This window comes from Octopus sinensis, linkage group LG21, assembly GCF_006345805.1.
Source record: "Octopus sinensis linkage group LG21, ASM634580v1, whole genome shotgun sequence".
NCBI lineage: Eukaryota > Metazoa > Mollusca > Cephalopoda > Octopoda > Octopodidae > Octopus > Octopus sinensis.
This window is the reverse complement of record NC_043017.1, coordinates 18,462,283-18,484,265: the sequence shown is the minus strand read 5'-3', so window position 1 is coordinate 18,484,265 and position 21,983 is coordinate 18,462,283. Positions and strand designations below refer to the sequence as shown.

General features: G+C 38.6%; 1 protein-coding gene and 1 long non-coding RNA gene across 5 annotated transcripts in view; one reads left to right on the top strand and one right to left on the bottom strand.

Annotated features, from left to right (window-relative positions):
- Nucleotides 1-21,983, top strand: part of LOC115222889 (probable E3 ubiquitin-protein ligase HERC1) — a 122,957-nt gene that overhangs the window by 77,953 nt on the left and 23,021 nt on the right. For 3 of the 4 annotated variants that reach the window (XM_029793273.2, XM_036511905.1, XM_036511906.1), the window contains exons 43-55: nucleotides 2,404-2,655; nucleotides 6,767-6,958; nucleotides 7,269-7,443; nucleotides 8,150-8,378; nucleotides 9,509-9,704; nucleotides 10,229-10,526; nucleotides 12,248-12,450; nucleotides 12,892-13,092; nucleotides 13,943-14,067; nucleotides 14,715-14,917; nucleotides 16,351-16,462; nucleotides 17,852-18,034; nucleotides 20,816-20,914. In XM_029793273.2, coding sequence (XP_029649133.1) covers nucleotides 2,404-2,655; nucleotides 6,767-6,958; nucleotides 7,269-7,443; nucleotides 8,150-8,378; nucleotides 9,509-9,704; nucleotides 10,229-10,526; nucleotides 12,248-12,450; nucleotides 12,892-13,092; nucleotides 13,943-14,067; nucleotides 14,715-14,917; nucleotides 16,351-16,462; nucleotides 17,852-18,034; nucleotides 20,816-20,914 — 2,468 coding nt within the window. The remainder of the gene's footprint in view (nucleotides 1-2,403; nucleotides 2,656-6,766; nucleotides 6,959-7,268; nucleotides 7,444-8,149; nucleotides 8,379-9,508; nucleotides 9,705-10,228; nucleotides 10,527-12,247; nucleotides 12,451-12,891; nucleotides 13,093-13,942; nucleotides 14,068-14,714; nucleotides 14,918-16,350; nucleotides 16,463-17,851; nucleotides 18,035-20,815; nucleotides 20,915-21,983) is intronic. The other variant, XM_036511903.1, reaches the window with a different exon arrangement.
- Nucleotides 553-19,736, bottom strand: LOC118767398. The gene is made up of 3 exons (XR_005003316.1): nucleotides 19,584-19,736; nucleotides 12,068-12,071; nucleotides 553-563 (listed from the first exon to the last, which is right to left on the bottom strand). It is a non-coding gene; the product is annotated as an uncharacterized LOC118767398 (long non-coding RNA).

Sequence of the window (21,983 nt, the reverse complement as noted above, 5' to 3'; positions counted from 1 at the left end):
GAATTGGTGGAGCACTGTAGAAAGTGGTTTGGAGTAGTATTTTACTTGCACATTGCTTTTTGCCATCCTTTGAGTTCCGCTTCCAAGATCAATAACACTAAAAAAAAAAAAATGGGGCAAGGGAGAAAAATAAAGAATACTTGAGATTGAGCTAGGTTGATTGATTGAATTAAATTTTTTAAAGTTCTGAGTTCAAATTCCACGGACATCAACTTTACTGTTTTATTATCTTGGTTTGTATAAAACAAGTACCAGTTGAGTACGGAGGGTTGATGTAAACGACTACCCCTCCCCCCAAAAAAACAAAATTTCAGGCCTTGTGCCTATAGTAGAATGGACTGTTATCATCATCATTATTAACCCATTAACTGCCATATTATTTGGCATTGCCAGGTGTCTTAGGAGTTAAAATAATACATAATATTTAAATTTTCTTCATCTGTGAATTATTTTGGAAATTATGAGAGATTATTCTTAAAGTCCCAAATGGGTATCACTAAAAAAAAAGCGTATTCCTCCTTCTCTATTCAATTGCAATAATAAACATTTAAGTTTTTTTGAAACTATAGTATCAAATGCGAATGTGTATGAAATATTAATGAATGATATAAATTGGAAATGCGAAAAAAAAAACATTTTGTTAAAAGATTTTATATTACAGAATAACAGAATTGATGTTTACAAGTATGATGGATTCGTCCCTGGCGTACAATTATTACTACCTTGCAGAGAAAATCAGCTCTTCTTATATTACATTATCAATAATATTGATGATGATAAGGATAGCAATAATAATAATTGTTTCTAATGTTGACACAAGTCCCAAAATTTGGGAAAGGTGACTGGTTAATTACATCAACTCCAGTAGATGATTGGTACTTATTTTATTGATCCTAAAGGTAAGAAAAATAAAGCTAACCTTGGCAGGATCTGAAGTTAAAAACAGAAAACCCAAAATAATAACAACAAAAATAATAATTATAGTAATAATAATAGTAATGATCCTTTCTACTATAGAAGGGGCTAGTCAATTACATTAACCCCCAATCCTCAACTGGTACTTATATTGACCCTGAAAGGACAAAAGGCAAAGTTGGCCTTGGCACAATTTGAACTCAGAACGGAAGAAATGCATTTCATCTGATGTGCTAACAATTCTGCCAGCTCACCACCTTACTATGATAATAATAATAATAATGATAATGATAATAATAATAACAATAACAACAACAACAACAACAAAAAGAGCAGTCAGTGGAAACCTCCGCCAAGGCAACAGCCTCTCAATGATTAGCCAGAAATGATTTTTAAAATGAGAATATCTCAAATAAACTCGACTGCTCTCACAAACAAGAATACTACACACAGTCTTTATTAATCCAGTAAAAAAATAACCAACAAAACTATCTTTAACATGCCATATGCAGATTAGTCAACTTCAACAACAGGGTCTGTGTACTCAATACAGGGTACAGTATATTGCATGATGTTGCAGACTATCCCCAGATTTCTGGAAATTCCAGATAAGAAGTTTGGTCCTGTATTTTATTATCTCTAGAGTAGTAGGATATGGTGATGGCTCCCTAGGGGCACACATATTTGAGAAAGGGCCCAGTCATTATTAAACTCCCAGAAGGATAAAAGGTAATGTCAACTTTTTCTCTCTCTTTTTTTTTTTTTTTTTTTTTTTTACAGGATTTTAATTTTCAGAACTTAAAAGTATTGGGGTGGCTGAGGCAGGAGAACCTAACTATATAACTAAATCCACTTGCTCCAATGCTCTACCGATTCTGCTATTGGAACAATGTTTTTCCTCCATTAACTTTAATCCTTGAATATTTTTTTATTAATTCATTCGTTAATTTATTATATTTATTTATTTTGTTGTGTCCATTTTGATAATTAGAAGTTGATCCCTGACCCTCTCTTTCTCCACCCTGCCCTTTGCACAAACAACAAAGGCAACTCTAATTGCTTTCATTGCTAATAAATTAGTTTCAGCATTGACTAACTATTTTTATTGTAATCTGTTTGATATGCAGTACTAGCTTATAATAATTATGTTAGTTACCTTACTATAATGGTTTATATTTGTTATAATAATTATAATAATTATGAATAGTAACATTCTTTACTGCTTGCCTTTTTGTTAACACTGTCAAAAAGCAATACTAACAATAATAATAATAATAATAACAGTAGTGGTAGTAGCTGTAGTAATAATAATAGTAGTAGTTGTATATGGTTACTTGAAAAGTAGAACTTTCTAACCTTAAAATCCCTGACCCCTATCTCCTCCCCTCTTCCTTTGATTCTATTTCCTTAGTTGGGTGTCTTGACTTGTCTGTCGACTGCTCACCTCCTACGTACGCATATAGTTTCAATCTGTTAACTGTTTTCTAGGGACTTGTCGTAGTCATGGCTACAGTAGTTCTGGAGTGTACACGTCTGGCTGGTACGGCGGGACTTGTGGTACCGGGTACCCGTTTTATTTGTTATGTCCCGATTGCCGAGCCCACCACTTGGACATGTCTGGCCACTCTGGTGCCGCCGGCCACTCACCCACTACTGGTAGCGGGACACCTGCTTGGAAATCCGCTCAGCTCCGGCAAACAGCTCCGGACTTCTTGTGTCCTGGGGGATCTCTGCAGGATGGTATGTGAAATCAATCACTTTCTTTAACAAAGTAAAAAAAAAATAATAACTTCTGTTTAAAACTAAAAAATAATAAATAATTAACAAAAATAATAATACATTATTTATTATTATTATTTTACTATTTTTGTTATTATTTGTTTACATCATAAGAATCTAGAAACTTTGAGAGATATGAAGTAAATTGTATTTTAAATGGTGAAGCTTGAAGTAGATAGAACTATAAATAACAGCTTGTAGAATATTGGATGAAAAAAAAATCTCTTGGATGGTAAAATGCTGAAAGCATGGCAGATGTTCTTCCATCATACCAAAGTAAGCCTTTGAATCTTTTCCTCCATCCAGTGGGGGTGTTTTAATCCAATATTCTACATACTTACTATTATTTATAGCTTTATCTATTTTAGTTCCACCTTTGAAAAATGGATTATTATTATTATTATTAGAAGTATTTTTGTACTAATTGGCTATTAATTTTCAAAGATAGTATAATTCTGTATATACATGTGTGGGCATATTTGTGCATATATGATAATCTGTGCGTGTGTGTGTTGTATTATCTTCATTGAATTTGGTTTGATCAAAGTTTCAAATTTTGTACTCAATACACAATATTATTGATACTATTATTGTTAGGGAATGGGAGGAATCTTTGTCCAAGAGGGATCAGACAATGTCGATATTACATTCACCTCTATCCTTTTTGTACCAAATATACTTTGAGAGTGATTTCAAACACTGTCACAAAGGGGAGATAAACTATGTGTGTTTGTGTTGAGTACTCTCCGACATGTGAGTTCAAACACATAAACAAACACTTATATACCTACAATGGGCTTCTGCATTGTTTCTGTCTCACAAATCCCAAGATATTGGTCAACCTTTCACTGAAGTAGAGAGCAGTTGCTCTGGGTAACATACAATTGGATCAATCCTTGAACCATGTGGCTGGGAAGCAAAAGCACGCTGTTACACCTTGGCAAATTTTTCTGGGTTTATTGCAAACATTAACCAAAACTTAACTTTGGTGTAGTTACAATTTAACTCAATAATTTCAACACTAGAAACATTTTACAGTTTTCTCCTTGGAAATGCTGTGACATTGATGCTGTTCCTGATAGTGATGCAAAGTTTTTCATTCCTTTGTCTTTCATAAATTAACCCCTGTTTCTACAACCTACATAAGATCAGTTCTATTTTTATGATACAAAACTTCTCGTTTTAGAGTGATCACTCTTAAATCAAAATATTCTGTTATAATTATATATAGAAACATTTATGTTCCAAACACCATCTTGCCAATATACATTACTCTTTTCTTATGTACCAAATACCATCTTAGTATATTAATGTATATATTTGTCTTTTGTTATGTTCCAAACATCATCTTAACATACCAATACATACTTGTCTTTTATGATCCAAACATCATCTTCATATACTAATTTATGTTTGTCTTTTTTTTATTTCAAGCACCATCTTAATCTACCATTATATAATAGTCTTTTGTTATGTTCAAAATACTGTCTTCATATGTTAATATATATTTGGCTTTTGTTATATTCATAGCCCTATATTATACAATACAGTGTTGTGTTCCAAGCACCATGTTAATAATATTGGGTCACCACAGCCTTCAGTACAATTGGGGGCATTGTATGGGTCACCCTGCATGGATACTCTCCCAACCCCTGGTATAACAATCTTCATGGCACTAAACCCCTATATGTTATAAAGAATGTTAGAGATATGAGGGAGTTCCCAAAAGAAAACAGAATTTTGCAATATTATTTTATTCATTTTGTTTTACATGTTGATGGTAACCCGGAATGAGGTTGGTCTTCAAGCAACAAGTGACCATTCCTAATACATGGAAACCACTCATAAACTTGTGTTTTGCTCATGGCAGTGTCCTTGTAAGCTGTTTGAAGCATGAGAACTGTTTCGGCCACTGTTTTCCGCAGCAGAAAACAGAATTTTGCAGAAGCACGCTATACCTTTGTTTCAGCCATCACAAAAATCAACAATCAGGGGAGAAACACATCAGGGGAGAAACACTGCAAAACAAAGGCACACCACATGGCAGTACGATTCCATTTGATGCTGCTGGTCAGTAGACTGATGCCTAAGAGTCGTATCAAGTGACTTCTAGCAGCAGAGACCTGAGCTGCAACAGGCTTGTCCCACAGAGAATGTTTCCAGTTACTTTTGGGTACCCTCTTGTATCTCATTAAAACGAATCACCACCCTGGGCCAATACAGCTAGGCAGTAGGGTCATTACAGATGTTGCTGTCCTCCTCAAGGCACCTCACTGGACCACCACACTCTCCCAACAGATCCATCAATCACCCATTTTTTTTAATTGACGCCTGAAAGTGGGATTTGAACTCTGATTGTTGAGTGCCAAAACAAATACCACAACTAGCCAATATGCTAAGGACCATAATGTCACCAGCATTGTTTTAACATCCACTTTTCCATGTTTGCATAAGTCAGATGAATTTTCGAAGGCTGGATGCCCTTCCTGTCGCCAATCCCCACTCGATTCCAAGCAAAATAATGTTTCCCCAATGTTCAGACATGGTTTTTCAGAATATCAGAAATAAAGGACACTGCTTGTATGACAGTGATGCTCGTTTACAGCTGTCTTGTAATGTTGAGATAAGGAGACACAAACATGCAGACAGTAACACACACCCACCATCATCATCATCATCATCATCATCATTATTTAACATCTGCCTTCCATGCTGTCATGGGTGGGATGGTTTGACAGGAGCTGGTTAGGCAGAAACCTGCACCAGATTTCTGTGACTGTTTTGGCAGGATTTTTTTGCTGGATGCCCTTCCTAGCACCAACCACCCAGCAGAGTGGACTGAGTGCTTTTTACATGGCACACACACAGGCAAGGTCAGTTTTGGCAAGGTTTTTTCAGTTGGATGCCCTTCTGAACACCAGCCACTTTACAGTGTGGACTGAATATATCATATATATATATATACACATACACGTAATGAGCTTCTTTCAGTTTCTGTCTACCAAATCCACTCACAAGGTTTTGGTAGGCCTGAAGCTATAGTAGAAGGCACTTGCCCAAGGTGCCATGCAGTGGGACTGAACATGGAACCATGTGATTGAGAAGCAAGCTTCTTACCACGCAGCCACACCTTTTCTTTTCTTTTTGTTCTTTTATAGCCTGAGTTCATATCCCACCGGGAGTTGAAACAGTCTTTCATCACACTGAACTCACCAATGATACCAGTTATCAGCTGAGATCAATTTGATTGATTCCTCTCACACCAACTACTTCATCATCACTCTGTGAACCTTTAATAAAAAATGTTTTCTTTTTTCTTTTATTTCATTTTCATTTACTTTTACATCTTTTATCTTTTTACTTATTTCAGTCGTTGGACTGCAGCCATGCTGGGGCATCATCTTGAAGGGTTTTAGTCGAACAAATCAAACCCCCACCCCCACCCCAATACTTAATTCTTTTTTAAAGTCTAATATTCATTTTATCGGTCACTTTTGCCACACTGCTAAGTTCTGGAAACATAAACAAACCAACACCAGTTGTCAAGCAGTGATGGTGACAAAGCCAAACACACACACACACACACACACAAATGTGCACACAATGAGGTTCCACACAGCTTCTGTCAACCAAATTCCCTCACAAGGCATTGGATGGTTTGGAGCTGGAATAAAAGACACTTGCCCAAGGTGCTACTCACTGGAATTGAACCTGAAATGTTGTGGTTGCAAAGCATGCTTCTCAACCACTCAGCCAGTTCTGAACCTAAATCTTAATTTTTTTTTTATAAATTTTAATTTAAACATTTTGTGTTTTTTTTCTTTTTCTATTTTACTTTTTGATAGTTTTTCTTGTTTTTATGAAATTTTGAAAAAAATGGAATTTTGTTAAGGAAGTCTGTAGAATTTGACATTTACGTTTCCTGCCAACATCATACATCTCCGTTTCATTCCCTAAGACTGCATCAATTAAACACCATAGCAGGAAATTGACTTAAATACTGATTAGCAAATGCTTATCAAAAGAGAACTGTTCTAATTTGTATTTTCATTTCTTTTATCGATGTATTCAGATGATGCCAGCTTGCTGAACACTGAGTCACCTTTAGAGAAAGTTCCAGTTAATGATAGTGAGAAACTCCTTTTAAGGTTAGGCTTGTCTGAGAGGCGCCCGGCCCCAGATGTTGTCCACTTTTCAGAAGCTGATCCCCTAGGAGAGAAACTTGTCAGAGGACACACCTCTGATGACCTCATAACATCACTATGTAAGTCACGCCATTGCTATCATACAATGTAATGTGTGTGTGTGTGTGTGTGTGTGTGTATGTGTGTGCGCACGCGTGTGTGTGTGAGTGTGTGTGGTGTGTGAGTGTGTGTTCTTGACATGATTTTGTTTCATACTCCACAAAAATCTGTAACTGACTCAATCTCTGTCACTTTGTCTCTCCTTGTCTCTCTTTATCTCTCTCTCTCTATCTGTGTGTGTCTCTCTTTGTATCTGTCCATCTCTCTGTGGATCTCTCTCTCTCTCTCTCTCTCTCAATTACTTCCCTTCTCTCTCCTATATTATTCTAGCTGCCACTGCCCGTGCTGTAAAGAGCGTAAAGAATTTGAAATCCCTCGGTGAACAAGCTGTCTGTCTCCGGACTCCACATGAACGAATGCTTGCTCTGCAACGAATAACATCGGCAATGCAAGTACTCCTTGCTAGAACCATGGTTATGAAAGCCCTTGCACTCCTTAGTGATAGGTGAGTATCTAATATCATGTACATGTTGTATTATAAACTAGGAAATATCTAATACCTGAGCACGCCTTGTATGATGTCTCTAGGAAGAATTGTGTTCTCTAGCATACAGTTTGAATTTTTCAGACCAAAATAAAGGTGGATTGCGGAGGACCAAAAACTGCATGTGAAATATAGCAGGATTTCAAAAGACAATGATGATGTTTGAATCTTTACACTATATACTACATCATCATCGTTATTTAACATCCTCCTTCCATGCTGGCATGGGTTGGATGGTTTGACTTGTAAGCCCAGTACTTATTCTATCGGTCTCTTTTGCCGAACTGCTAAGTGACGGGGACATAAACACACCAGCATCGGTTGTCAAGCAATGCTAGGGGGAGAAACACAGACACACAAACACACACACACACACATATATATATATATATATATATATATATATATATATATATATATATACGACGGGCTTCTTTCAGTTTCCGTCTACCAAATCCACTCACAAGGCATTGGATGGCCTGAGGCTATAGCAGAAGACACTTGCCCAAGATGCCATGCAGTGGGACTGAACCTGGAACCACGTGGTTGATTAGCAAGCTACTTACCACACAGCCACTCCTGTGCCTATACAGTTCATTGTTTTTAATACTTTTCTCTGTCCATGTAGAAATTGAAGCTCTATCCTCCTCTCTCTTTCCGTCCACAGTGGTCCGTCCTGCAGTTTATCTGCTGCCCTTGAAAACATTGGGCTTTCAGACATCATGCTCGTTGTCCGTTTGATGCAGTTCTGTGCTGCAGGGAAGCTCGATATGTCTGCATCTTCATTACAAGTCACTGAACCAGCAGAATGTCTTTCTTACCTGAATGCTGCCATTGGAGCTTTGGCCCAGGAGAATCCACTTTCTCTCAAACAACTCGTCAAAGTCTGTTCACAGGTAAGTCTCTCTTTCTCTCTCTCTCTCTTCTACACTATATATATATATATATATATAAGTTCAGCAAAATTTAGATTCAAATGAATATGGTACTTAAGTTAGATGAACCAGAATTTTGTATGGTGTTATCCATATAAATCCATGGGGTGATTATAATCAAAAACAAGCAACAAGAATAACTTAGTTAATTTGGTACGATCGTTTCATGCTACATCATTTTATTAAATATTGTAAGTATTACAACAGTTTTTAAATGTTGATATATATGTATATATATCTCATTATCATCATGATTTAATGTCCGTTTTCCATGCTGGCATGGGTTAGACGGTTTGACAAGAGCTGTGAAGCCAGAGGACTGCAGTAAGCTCCAGTGTCTACTTTGGCATGGTTTTTATGGCTGGATGTCCTTCCACCCTACAGATTCAGATAAATACAGGTGTATGTATATATATTTACAAGGAAAACCTTGATAATTAGTTCAAAGTTTTGGGTAGGTGAACATCACCTCTGAACAGAATGCCCATCTGTGACAGGGTTACCCATTTATAGCTGAGCTGACTGGAGCAATGTGAAATGAAGTGTTTTGCTCAAGAATGCGATACACTGCTTGTCGTCTGGGAATCAAAACTGGGGTCTTGTGACCCATGAGTGCAACACTGTAACCACTACCTTCATATGCATACATCTGTGTGTGTGTGTAAATGTATAAGAGGGTGCTGAAAAATTCCTGGCTTTAAGGGTATCACAAAAGGCCTGGTTGTAGGCCCAACCTTCTGAGTTCTTTTAAAGAGCTTAGAAAAACTGTTTTTAAATACAGCACATCCATAAGAGATATTGTTTTTTGGACAAATACCACAGTAGATTTCCTTTCAAAGATGTATCTACTGCATTAAGTATGTTACATAGATGGCCATAATTTTATTAATATTTTTACATATTCATTTATAGTGACTCATAAAAACCACTGTCCACTCTGCAAGGTGGTTGGCATTAGGAAGGGCATTCAGCTATAAAAACCTTTCCAAAACTGCTTACCCTATGCCAGCATAGAAAACAGATGTTAAATGATGATATCTTCCTTCTTTCTCCCACTTCACTCCACCCTCTTCAATATTTCTATTTTGTAGGAATTAATGCAAGCTGCCACAGGTTGGAGTGCCAATCCTGATGTCCCTGCCCACCAAAGACAGTTGCAGAATGCTGTGGTTCAAGAGAGAATGACCTCACCTAATTTTTCTGTCACCCAAGCCCTTGTCTCTTTATTGGCTAGTCAAGGATGGAGCAAGAAATTGATGGCACACAATGTCGCTGAAGAAATGAAAAGTATGGATCACAATACCTACTTGTTTCATCTCACATCTAACTTATCTCTCTCTGTCTCCAATCTCTCATCATGTGTGTCTCACTTTCACCTCTCTTTTTCATCTCTTGCAAGTTTTTATCTAATTCATTTCATTCTCTCTCACTCACATATCTCTTACAAATCTCATCCCTCTATCATCTCTCTCTCTCTTACCTTTTACCTCTCTCTCTCTCTCTCACATCTCTCTCTCTCTCTCATCTCCCTCTCTCATCATTCAGGAAACATTATTTCCCAATTCTTGCTTATTTGTGTTGGCATTCACTATGTCTACCTTACATACCTTACATACACACACACATACAACACTAGACACCCATACAACCATATCACACACCCCACACACATCTCATTGCACCCCCCATACTCTACCCCTACCTTCTAACATGTAAGTCATCCTATTTTTGTTGCTCACGAATCCTGCCCATCTTCCTGTCATTCTCTGTAAATGGTCTGTAGAAGATTTTCCTCTTAATTTTCCTTCTAGATCCTTCTCTACAAGAATCTGGTCCGTTTCTTCACGAAAAGATCACCTCGTTGACCTTGACGGATGCTTTAGCCGCCTGCATCATCTCTTCCTATGTACCTCACCAACACCGCCAATGGGCCGCCAAACAGTTAGTCCGTTCCATATCCTCTCAGATACGATCCAGCTGCGATCACAATGAAAATATGGCAGATTTGGCCCATGACCTCTCAAAGTGTTCCGTCACAAAACTGGAAGGCCATCAAGACAGATTGGATTCTTCTGTGTGGAGTGAGAAGAAGAACTTGTTAGCCACAAGGTGAGATCATTTCTTTACACACTCTACTCAAGGTATAGCAATTAGTAACAACTTAATTAACATATTGCAATTATTGATCACCTAATTAACATGCGGCAATTAGGGTAAAAGTGTAAAGATCCCCTTCGGTCATGAATGACCATGGGATTGCACCGACAAAGTTCCCTTCCAAGGCACAAGTTCAGGCAAGGTTGTTTATGGAAGACCAGCAGTCACCCATGCATACCAGCCTCTGCTCTCCATGCCACTAATGTTATCCAAGGGAAAGGCAAAGGGGCCAATACAGCTTGGCACCAGTGACATTGCAACCCATTTCTACAGCTGAATGATCTGGAGCAATGTGAAAATAAAGAGTCTTGCTCAAGAACACAACACACAGTGCAGTCCAAGAATCGAACTCATTATCTCATGATTGCGAGCCTGAAACTGTAACCACTGAGGCATGCGCCTTCATATACGGCAATTAGTAATGTCCAATTTGATATACAATAATTATTGTTATCCAAATTAACACATAGCAATTATTATTGTCCATCCATCTGTGCATCCTCTCCACCCACTATTCCTGGAGTGGGGTGGGGGTGGGGGTCATGGAGGTAGAGTCTTCAGGAGCCTCTTCCATTGGGTCCCATCATTACGCTTTCTGGTTGGCTTCCTAAGCTTGACCAACTGAGGTCAGAGCTATTGTTCAACCATTTCATTCTTCCTCTGCCCCAAGGTCTTCTGCTGGTTGGCTGGCTTGAAGAATCCGTCTCATGGTTCTTCCCTGTGACATTCTAATCACATGTCCTTAGTACTGGAGCTGTGACCTCTCAATGAGGAGAAATAGCAACTCAGCCTCAAAAGAGTCCCTGATCCCATGGCTACGTACCCTGTCAAGACCTTGTCTTGATACAGCATTTGTTATTGTCCTAATTAACACACACACACTGATTAGCATTGTCCTAATTAGCACACAGCATCTATTGTTGTTCTAATTAATGCACACTGTTTATTACTGTCCTGATTAACAGTTGTCCACTTTAGAGATTGAGAATGGTATCTAATTAATCCATTTGTCCATTCGTGACGGCAGATCTTAGAACTGATATTTGATTAGTTATCACATTCTGAGTTCAAATCCTGCTGAAGTCAATTTTACCATTCAGCTTTTGTACCAGTCCCCCTACTGGGGTCTATGTAATTGATCTCTTCCTCCAAATTATTGGCCTTGTGTTAAAATTTGAAACCATTGTTGTCATTGTCATTTATTGTTGTTAAGGCGGCGAGCTGGCAGGATCATTAGCACGCTGGATGAAATGCTTAGTGGTATTTTGCCCGTTGCTACATTCTGAGTTCAAATTTCGCCAACGTCAACTTTGCCTTTCATCCTTTCAGGCAGGGAGCTGGCAGAATCGCTAGCATGCCAGGTGAAATTCTTAGCGGTATTGCATCTGTTGCTATGTTCTGAGTTCAAATTCTGCCAAGGTCGACTTTGTCTTTCATCCTTTCATGTTCAATAAATTAAGTACCAGTGAGACACTGGGGTCAATGTAATTGACATATCTTCTCTCCCAAAATTATTTCCCTTGTGACAAAATTTGAAACCATTATTATTATTATTATTATTATTATTATTATTATTATTATCATTATTATTATCATCATTATTATTATTATCATTATTATTATTATTATTATTATTATTATTATTAAATAATTGTTTGGTTATCTCTGTGCAGTGGTTTTGACAGTACCCTTCGAGTGTGGCATCTTCCCAACCGTTCTCATCAATACCTGGAACATACGTGCGTGTTCCAGAAAGAAGAAGGAAGTTGTGAATCGTATGTGCAGGAATGTGCACCAGAGAATATTTGCTGGAACTGCACTGGTACATTGGTGGCTGCATCGATGAATAACATCATGAACGTATGGGAGATGTCAGGTACGTAACTATGGGTATTGTTGGGTGGGGGGTTGTGTTGGAGACTGGGATGTCTGGGAGACTGGGATGTCTGGAGAGTGTGGGATGTCTGGGGAGTGTGGGGGGCTTCTGTGGTGGTGGCGGTGGTGCAAGCTTGTGGTACTGGTGATAGTGTCAGGCTGGTGGGGGGAGTAGTGACTGTAAAGGTGGTGTTGGGTGGGAAAGGGACAGGTCGTGAGGGTGGGGTATCGAGATAGGTGGGGGGTGATGGGGGACAGGTTGTGGTGGTGGTGGTGGTGGTGGTGGTGGGAGGGGGGGGACTGGTGATTTCTTTTTTTTGTATTTATTTATACTTTTCCTAAACTCTTCATCCAGAGTCCAGTCGTTGTTGTTTAAGAATTCTCAAGATCATCTCGTGATATGTAGTCATCTCACCATTCATCTTGTGATTCTCTGTTTCAGGTCAAAAAGGTTATGTAGACGTCAATCCAAACTTAATCACTGCCATGACCTGGCCACAGAGCAAAGGTGTGGCCGAGGGCATTCACAAGAACAGTGTCGACATGCTCTTGATCGGCCGGGTCAATGGTTCAGTTGCTGTCGTTGACATCCATGGAGACAATTCCTTCTGTCGTCTGGAATTGGAACACTGCTACAGAAAAGGTCTGTTGATTGAGTCACCATTGTTGTTTTGTATGCAGATGACGCCTCTGCGTCCTCAGAGGCTTGTCTTTTTTTAAACATTATAATTATATATAGGCGCAGGCATGGCTGTGTGGTAAGAAAGTTGCCTCCCAACCACATGGTTCTGGGTTCAACCCCTGTGTGTGGCACCTCAGGCATGTGCCTTCTACTATAGTACCAGCTCAACCAAAGCCTTGTGAGTGAATTTAGGAGATGGAAACTGAAAGAAGCCTGTCACACACACACATACATACATATATATATATATTATATATATATATATATATATATATATATGTATGTATGTGTGTGCTTGTGTATGTATCTTTGTGTTTTTTCCTCAGCACTTGAAAACTGGTTTGGTATGTATACATCCCTATAACTTAGCAGTTCATCAGAAGATACTGATAGTATAAGTACCAGACTTGATGCATTCCACTAAAAGTCTTCAAGGCAGTGCTCCAACATGGCCGCTGTCTAATGACTGAAACAAATAAAAGATAATAGATAATTATGAAACGTTGGGTGGCATCATTTGAAGTACATTGTGACCAGCGATGTGTAACAACATCTGATAGCCTGGTCAGTCACATGATATACACACACACAGTCATGGCCAGTGCTAGGGACCTGTAAAAAGCACCCACTACACTGTTGGAGTGGTTGGCATTTTGAATGCTGAATCAGACTATGGCTTACCAGTTCTAGTCAAAGTACCCCACCCCCATGCCAGTATTGAAAGCGGACACTAAATCCTGCTGCTGATGATATATATATGTATTGTGTAAATGTCTGTCTAATGATGCGGTTGTCTTCTCTGTACACACAGTCCCTGTGAAGTGTCTGGCCTGGCCCAGCGAGGACAAAAGATTTGCTGTTGGATTCTGTGATGGAACCTTGTCACTGTGTAGCAGAGTTGACTTCAAACAACCCCTTACTGTCGATGCGTTCAATGTAAGTAACGAGCTTTTATTGTTTAATTTACTTAATTACTACAAGTAAGGTTTATTTGATGTAACTAACTAGTAATGAATCTGGAGTTAATTAACAGAATTCCATTTCATATAATCGACTGATTCAATTCATTTAAATGATTATAGTTAATGCATTTGAAGAGGTTTGACTAATTTGAATAAATAATTCCATTTGATATAGTTTGAGTTTTATTAATTTAGGTGATAATAGACAGCTTTATTACTTTAGAGTTCGGTTTGATATAAATAGATAACATGTACTGCTATACACTATTATTGTCTGGTACTTTATTTTATATAATAATATATACTAAACTTCAAGCACTCTTATAAACAAAGGGTGTAATAGACTGTGACATACATACAGAGGTGTAACAGAATGTGATGTACATGGAGAGGTGTAATAAGTTGTAACAAAAGAAGAAGAAGGAGGAGGCAAAGAGCTAGCAGAATCATAAGCACACTGGGCAAAATGTTGAATGGCATTGCATCTATCTTTACATTCTGAGTTCAAATTCTGTCAAAGTCAAGTTTGCCTTTGGTCCTTTCATGGTTGATAAAATATAGTACCAGTAATTATCACCTAAATTAATAAAACTCAAACTTTGTGTTTCGTTTTCGTTGCAGACGGCCATTGAATGTATCAAGTATGACCCGACTGGACTGTTGATTGGAAGTTTTGCCATCGATGATTCGTGTGTGAAAATCTGGCTTCACAAGAGAAAGTCCATCCAATGCGTGTATTCCCTGAAGCACAAATGCAGTGTTTCCATGATTGAGTGGTGTAAGATGGTTGGGGTTGGTGACGATAAAGCGCTTACGTTTGCTGTGTAAGGACTGATGCTAACTTCTCTCTCTCTCTTGCTCTCTCCTCTCTCTCTCTCTCTCTCTCTCTCTCTCTCTCTCTCCCATTTTTATATTCATAATGAAGGCGTATGGCCTAGTGGTTAGGGTGTTGCACTCACAACTGCAAGGTCATGGTTTCAATTCCCAGACTGGGTGGTGTGTTGTGCTCTTAAGCAAAGCATTTCATTTTCATGTTGCCCCAGTCCACTCAGCTGTAAATGGTTAACCCTGCAACAGACTAGCATGCCATTCAGGGGATATTCTACTCACTTCATTGTTAAAGAAGGACATACTGGTAGATAAAAAGAAATGTAGGATGGTCATGTCTGGGTTGTCTTTGATCATGGATCTCCTGGTGCTAAAGCAACAAACATAAAACAACCTATGTAGAGTAATGTTTATTAGATAACCAAAAATGCTTCTTGTTAAATAGAAACTGTGACATTTTCATTTTGTCTGTTAGCTTCTCATACATGTCATGATGCTTGGTTTGCAACCATAAGGCCTTAGGTTCAATTCCTGGACTGATCCAACATATTGTGTCCCTGATAAAACCTAATTCATTTTGCATTGTTGTTCCTCCAGTTTACTTAGCTATAAAAGCATGCCAACCTAGCACCAGTGCAACTCTCTCTCTCTCTCTCTCTCTCTCTCTAAATCTCACGTTGTGGATATGCTGCAGAGTCAAGGATGAAGATAGCAAGAGGATGTTTGTTTCTTCTGTGCATAGGGACCACGTAGGGGTCACAAACGATTAGCAAAACTGGTAAATGTTACCAAGACCTGCTCGTTCATGAGTGACTGTTCACAGTACTGTACTTCATTGCATTGCATAGTACTCTACTGTATTGTGTTGTACTTTTCTGCACCTTATGGCTGTGTAGTTAAGGAATTCACTAGATGACTACATAGTTCAGGGTTTAACTCACTGAGCAGTACCTTGGGTGTCTTCTGATGTAGGTTCAAGTTGACCTAAACCCATGAACTAGTGAAATAGATACAGGAATACCATGCAAAAGTCCACTTGAAGTATGTGTGTGTGGCTCAGCAGGCTGAAACTTCGAAGTCACTGTTGATAATAGTTTTGTTCAAGAATAATTATTGTATATGAACATAGATACATATATATGTGAACATTATGGCTCGTGGAAATTATGATGATAATGAATTTAGTGATGGTGTTGATGATGTTAGTGATGATAAAGTTACTGGGGTTGTTGTGTATGACAAGCAAAATGAACCAAATCCACTTTGCTTTTTTTCCCTTCTGGGACAGAATCAATAAAATGAAGTTCTACTGTTGAAGTACTGATGCCAATTGGTATCGGCCAATTTCTTTCTCCCCTCCCAAATTTCATTCCTTGTACCTCAATTATAAAGCAGTATTAATTAATTTGCTGATTTCTTCTTATTTCAGTGGCTGTGAAAATGGTTGTGTCTATCTGTGGAACATTGCCCAACCTTCGCCCCATGAGGCTTTCCTATCTCCAAATGTTTATGCCATGGAGTCTCAAGAGGAATTGTCTGAAGTAATCATTTTATTTGTATAACTTCACTGCACTTTCTATGTGTGTTTGCTGTAGTTTACTGTATGTGTTTGCTGCCTAGTGTACTTTCTGTGTGATGTACCGTGTGTAGTCTATGAAATGTGGTGTAATATAATCTGTGTAAAAACTGTACTTTCTCTGTAGTATTCTGTGTATGCTTTCAAGTACGTGTTCTCACTGTGTAGTTTATTATTGTGTACTCTCTTTGTAGATTATGATGCATATGCTTCACTTTCTATGTAGAGTACAGTGTAGGGTAGGCTGTCTAGAGTACTTTACATACTCTTTGTGTAGCACACTATATCGTATGCTCCGTGTAGAGCACTGTGGGTTCTTTCTATAGAGTAGTAAACTATTCTTGTATTTGTTTCAGTCATTTGGCTGTGGCCATGCTGGAGCACTGCCTTTAGTCAAACAAATCAACCACAGGACTTATTCTATTGGACTCTTTTGCCGAGCCACTAAGTTACGGGGAAGTAAACACACCAGCATTGATTGTCAAATGATGGTGGGAGGACAAACACACACACACATATGACAGGCTTCTTTCAGTTTCTGTCTAGCAGATCCAATCACAGGCTTTGGTTGACCCGAGGCTATGGTAGAAGACACTTGCCTAAGGTGCCACACTGTGGGACTGAACCCAAAACTATGTGGTTGGTAAGCAAGCTACTTACCACACAGCCACTCCTGCACCTATATATATGTGTACTGTCTGTGTAGAGTATTGTATGTACTCTCTCTCTTTTAAGTGTACTTTGTTGATGTTTTTGTTATTTTCTTCTTCTGTATAAGATCAACTCCTTTAGGATTTAGATTACTTTGTCAAATGTGATGCTTATTTATTCGCATTTTATAAATAACTCCTTCAATGTCTCATAGCTTTGAAATGTCGTTTATTTTTAGAATGATGTTGTAGGGTGGGTGTGAGAGGCTGGATCTGGCCAGTTTGAACATAAAACAGGTAGAATATTTCAGTCTGATATCGCCAGTTTAGATGCTAAAGGGTCTTTGTGCTAGACTCCTCGACCCACAGGTCACAACTACAATGCTATTGACCTGGGTTATCATCACTGCCGACCTCCTCAGCTTCTGTTAACAACCAAACAGGTGGAAACCAGATCTAAGGAGCAAAACTTCTGCCAACACACTAGAAATTTTTTAGCCTTAACAATAGAATGTTATAAAATTCTATAAATTTAGGCATCCAAATAAAAAGGACATTTCTAAAACGTCCAATGTTTACGTGCACCAATGTAATTATAAACGTTATTATTACTATTAAAGTTATAAGGAATAATGACTGTCTGGTCGTATTTGCTTAGAATTGTTTCTGCTGCTGTTAAAATAGCATCTATTTTCCCATTTCAGGCAACATCAAGTTGTCCACCAGCTGAAGACACACTTCCTGAACACCGCTCCGACAATAACCTGAAGCCTTTATATGTATTTGTCGGGCATATTTCTAAAGTAACGAGTTTGTCATTCTCTCCCAATGCATTAATGCTTGCCACTGGCTGTTTAAAAGGTTGGCTCAACATTTGGTCCCTGAAGGTGAGTTACCTCCCTTGTTTTGTTTTTCTGGCTTATCTTACTATTCCCCTTTTCTCTTTCTCCCTCCCTCTCTCTCTCTCTTCCCTTCTGTTTCTCTCTCTCCTACTTCATTAGACTTGCCCAAACAGTCAGTACCTGCTGGAACCAGTAGCTAAATCCACCCGCAAATTGCAAGCTGTTGTTTTAAAAAAAAAAGGGAGTAACCCATATATTGAAGTCCAAATATGTAGTATCTCTGGATGGTTACAATCTGGAATGTCTTTGTGGGTCTGCCCAGTCTGTCTTGAAGTTAACCATCAAAATATTCTCTAAACTAGGCAAGAAACAAGCCTCAAGTGGTTGCATGACTTGCTAGAAATTGTAACATAATCTCTCTCTAGTCATGTCCTTATTTTCTAAAAAAAAAAAAGACTCATTGAATAATGTGATAACTGATATGGAATAAGACAGGATGGTCATGGTTGGAACACCATTGATTAAAGGTCTATTTTATTGAGTCTGACCTATAGCTAAGTAACAACTTCAATGCAATAGCTGTGAGATTATCCGCTGCCCCCTAGCAACATGAGATACACGTTGGGGATTGGTTGTGAAAAGACACACACACACATGTATCTCATGGGTGGGAGCTGGTATCCATGTTACAGAACTTTCTGTCTTAAAGGACTCTTACATTTTAAATGAACCCTTTTCATCCTACTTCTATAAAAGAAACCTTTTTATTTTTCTCAAGTTATGTCCCAAATATCATCTTGAGCTAACAAAGGAGTATATGTGAACGCTTGATCTGCATGAAATAGAAGCAAAATCAACCCCACCCTGCCAAATCACTGAGTCGCCTTACAGAAAAGGCACCTACTATTATATATTTCTTTATTGCCCACAAGGGGCTAAACATAGAGGGGACAAACAAGGACAGACAAAGGGATTAAGTCGATTACAACGACCCCAGTGCGAAACTGGTACTTTATTTATCGACCCCGAAAGGATGAAAGGCAAAGTCAACCTCGGCGGAATTCGAACGCAGAACGTAGCGGCAGACGAAATACCGCTAACATGATGTGCTCTTGGGGGAGAGGACATACCTGAGGCTAAGACAGAGTCACCTCCCCTTGTTTGTCTTGGTCTAAATTGCTAATTACAATTTTATTTTTTCATGTCTTCTTCCCTCCTGTACGGTGCTTGGCTGCACTACAACTCATCTGAAAAAGCAGCCAAAAGTGCGTGAATAGTTCCTAGAATAAGGCACAAAAAAAAAAAACGAAAGTGTACAGTGAGTGAGTTGTTTAAAGAAAAGGGAGTGGGCGTCAGGTATACGATTGGTGGGTGTTGGGAAGCATGATTGGAAATAAAATTTATCTCATTACATTATACTAGTGCCATCTTTATTAATTATTGATAAAATGTACGTTGTAGTAAAGATTATTTGCCAACATGACATGGCAATCCTGGTTTAGGACGAATGTTGCTGTAATTTAGCCCCAGGGGACATTGTCTCCAGATGGCTATACGACACGATCTGTGTCCTTATATTTTCGAACAAGGGAACAAGGACATAGATCGTGTCATATAGCAAGCTGGAGACGATGTCTCCTGGGGCTAAATTACAGCAACATCCGTCCTAAACTAGGACTGCCATGTTATGTTGGCAAACAATCTTTACTACAAAGTACTGTTGCTGAATATCTCTCGCTGTAAGATTTAAAAATAGTAATTTTCTAAAATGTACGTTATTTTAAATCTGTATAAGCATGCGTGTGCATGTATGTTAATGTGCTCAAACCGTATATGAGGGTGATACTGAAAAGTTCCTGGCTTTGAGTAAAAGAAAATACGGGAGGATCAATTAATTATGATTTTATTCAACACTAGCACTATGACCCGGCGTTGCTGGGTCATAGTGCTAGTGCATGCATATACAGCTGCATGCGTGCACACATACACGGGAGTACTGTCCAAATCTCCGGCCAGTAAAATACAGCTAGCTGGCATTCAATTGGTGTATCAAGTTTCGGGCATTTTGGTTGGGTTTTGGATAGAAAATTCACAAAAAAGTCACTTCTATTGATTTTTTAATGGCTTTGTTGGGTGACTGGGGAAATGTAAAGATGTGCACAACCACCCTTGGACGGTTTTGAATGACCAGAGAAAATGCGAGACCTCTAACTGAAAAATTGTGGATTTGTATAAAGGACACACACGCAGACATTTTGCCGTTTATATATATAGAGATATTCCCCTCTCAGATTTACTCACTCACTGCAGTGGTCCTTCAGCTTTTCGAAGAATAGGACTCTGAAAGGTGGGCCTCCACCCAGGCCTTTCACAACACCTTTAAAGTCAGAAACTTTTCAGTATCCCCTCATATCTTTGATAATATGTTGAATTTGTGTGTGTTTAATGGTTTTGCAAGGTGTATCTGTGTTTATTGTTCACTCAGTATATGTACCTGTTTAAATGTGTACGCTGTGTGTATGTGTGTGTGTGTGCTTAATGTATTCACAATGTGTTCAGCTATAGGAGTTTAATGTGTTCACTGTTTGTGTAATTAATGTGTTTATACCGTGTATTTGTGTAATTTGTGTTCACAATATGTATTTGTGTTTAATGTGTTCACAATGTGTGTCTGTAATTAATGATTATACAGTGTGTGTGTTTATTACGTCTGTACTGTGTGAGTATGATATTAGTGTGGTACATTACTTCAGACGTGGGTGGTTGTCTTTAATTACTGTAATTACTCTTCTAATTACTCTCTAATGACTGCTCTAATTATTCCAGGATGGTACATTACTCCAAACTTATGTTGGAAATGGTCTTGTCAGAAGTTGTTGTTGGTTTGAAGAAAATTCACTGACGGCAAATTTTGGACACAGCAAGGTAGGGTCCGTTTAATATATAGAGCCTAAAATATTTTGGCTCCGACACCATCATCATTGCCACTCACTCTCTTTCTTTCTGTCTGTCTGTCTCTCTCTCTCTCTCTCTCTCACACACACACACACACACACACACACACACACACAACCACGTCTTTAATTTTTTACCTCGTTTCATCCATTAGACTGCTGCCATGCTGTGGCAGTGCCTTGAAGAATTTTAATTGAACAGGTTGACTCCTGTACTTATTCATTTTTAAGCCGGGTACTTATTCTATCAGTCTCTTTGGCTGAACTGCTAAGTTACGGGGACTTAAACCTAGCAACATCAGTTGTCAAGTGGTGGCAAGGGAGACACACACACACCACACACACACACACACACACAACCACGTCTTTAATTTTTTACCTCGTTTCATCCATTAGACTGCTGCCATGCTGTGGCAGTGCCTTGAAGAATTTTAATTGAACAGGTTGACTCCTGTACTTATTCATTTTTAAGCCGGGTACTTATTCTATCAGTCTCTTTGGCTGAACTGCTAAGTTACGGGGACTTAAACCTAGCAACATCAGTTGTCAAGTGGTGGCAAGGGAGACACACACACACACACACACACACCAACAAGTACTCATACACACACACACCAACTCACATGCACAAACACACACACACACACACATATTTAGAAAGTTGTTTGTTATGGTTGGTCAGAATTACCATTGGTTTTGCACCTTTAATCAGGTAAGTGTGAAACCAGTGGTCACTCTCTGACCAGCCATAGCAAACAACTTTCAGCGAAGGCTTTGGTTGACCTGAGGCTATAATAGAAGGTACATGTCCAAGGTGCCAAGCAGTGGGACTGAACTTTGAACTATGTGGTTGGGAAGCAAGCTTCTTACTACACAGCCAAGCCTGCACATTTATACATATGTTGTGTTTGTCTCTTGTTTCTTGGGAGGGTCATTTTGCCAGTAAAAACAGAAACACTGGTTCTAATTCACTTCATTTGATTATTATTATTATTATCATTATTATTATTATTATTATTATTATTAGTCAACCAACTGCT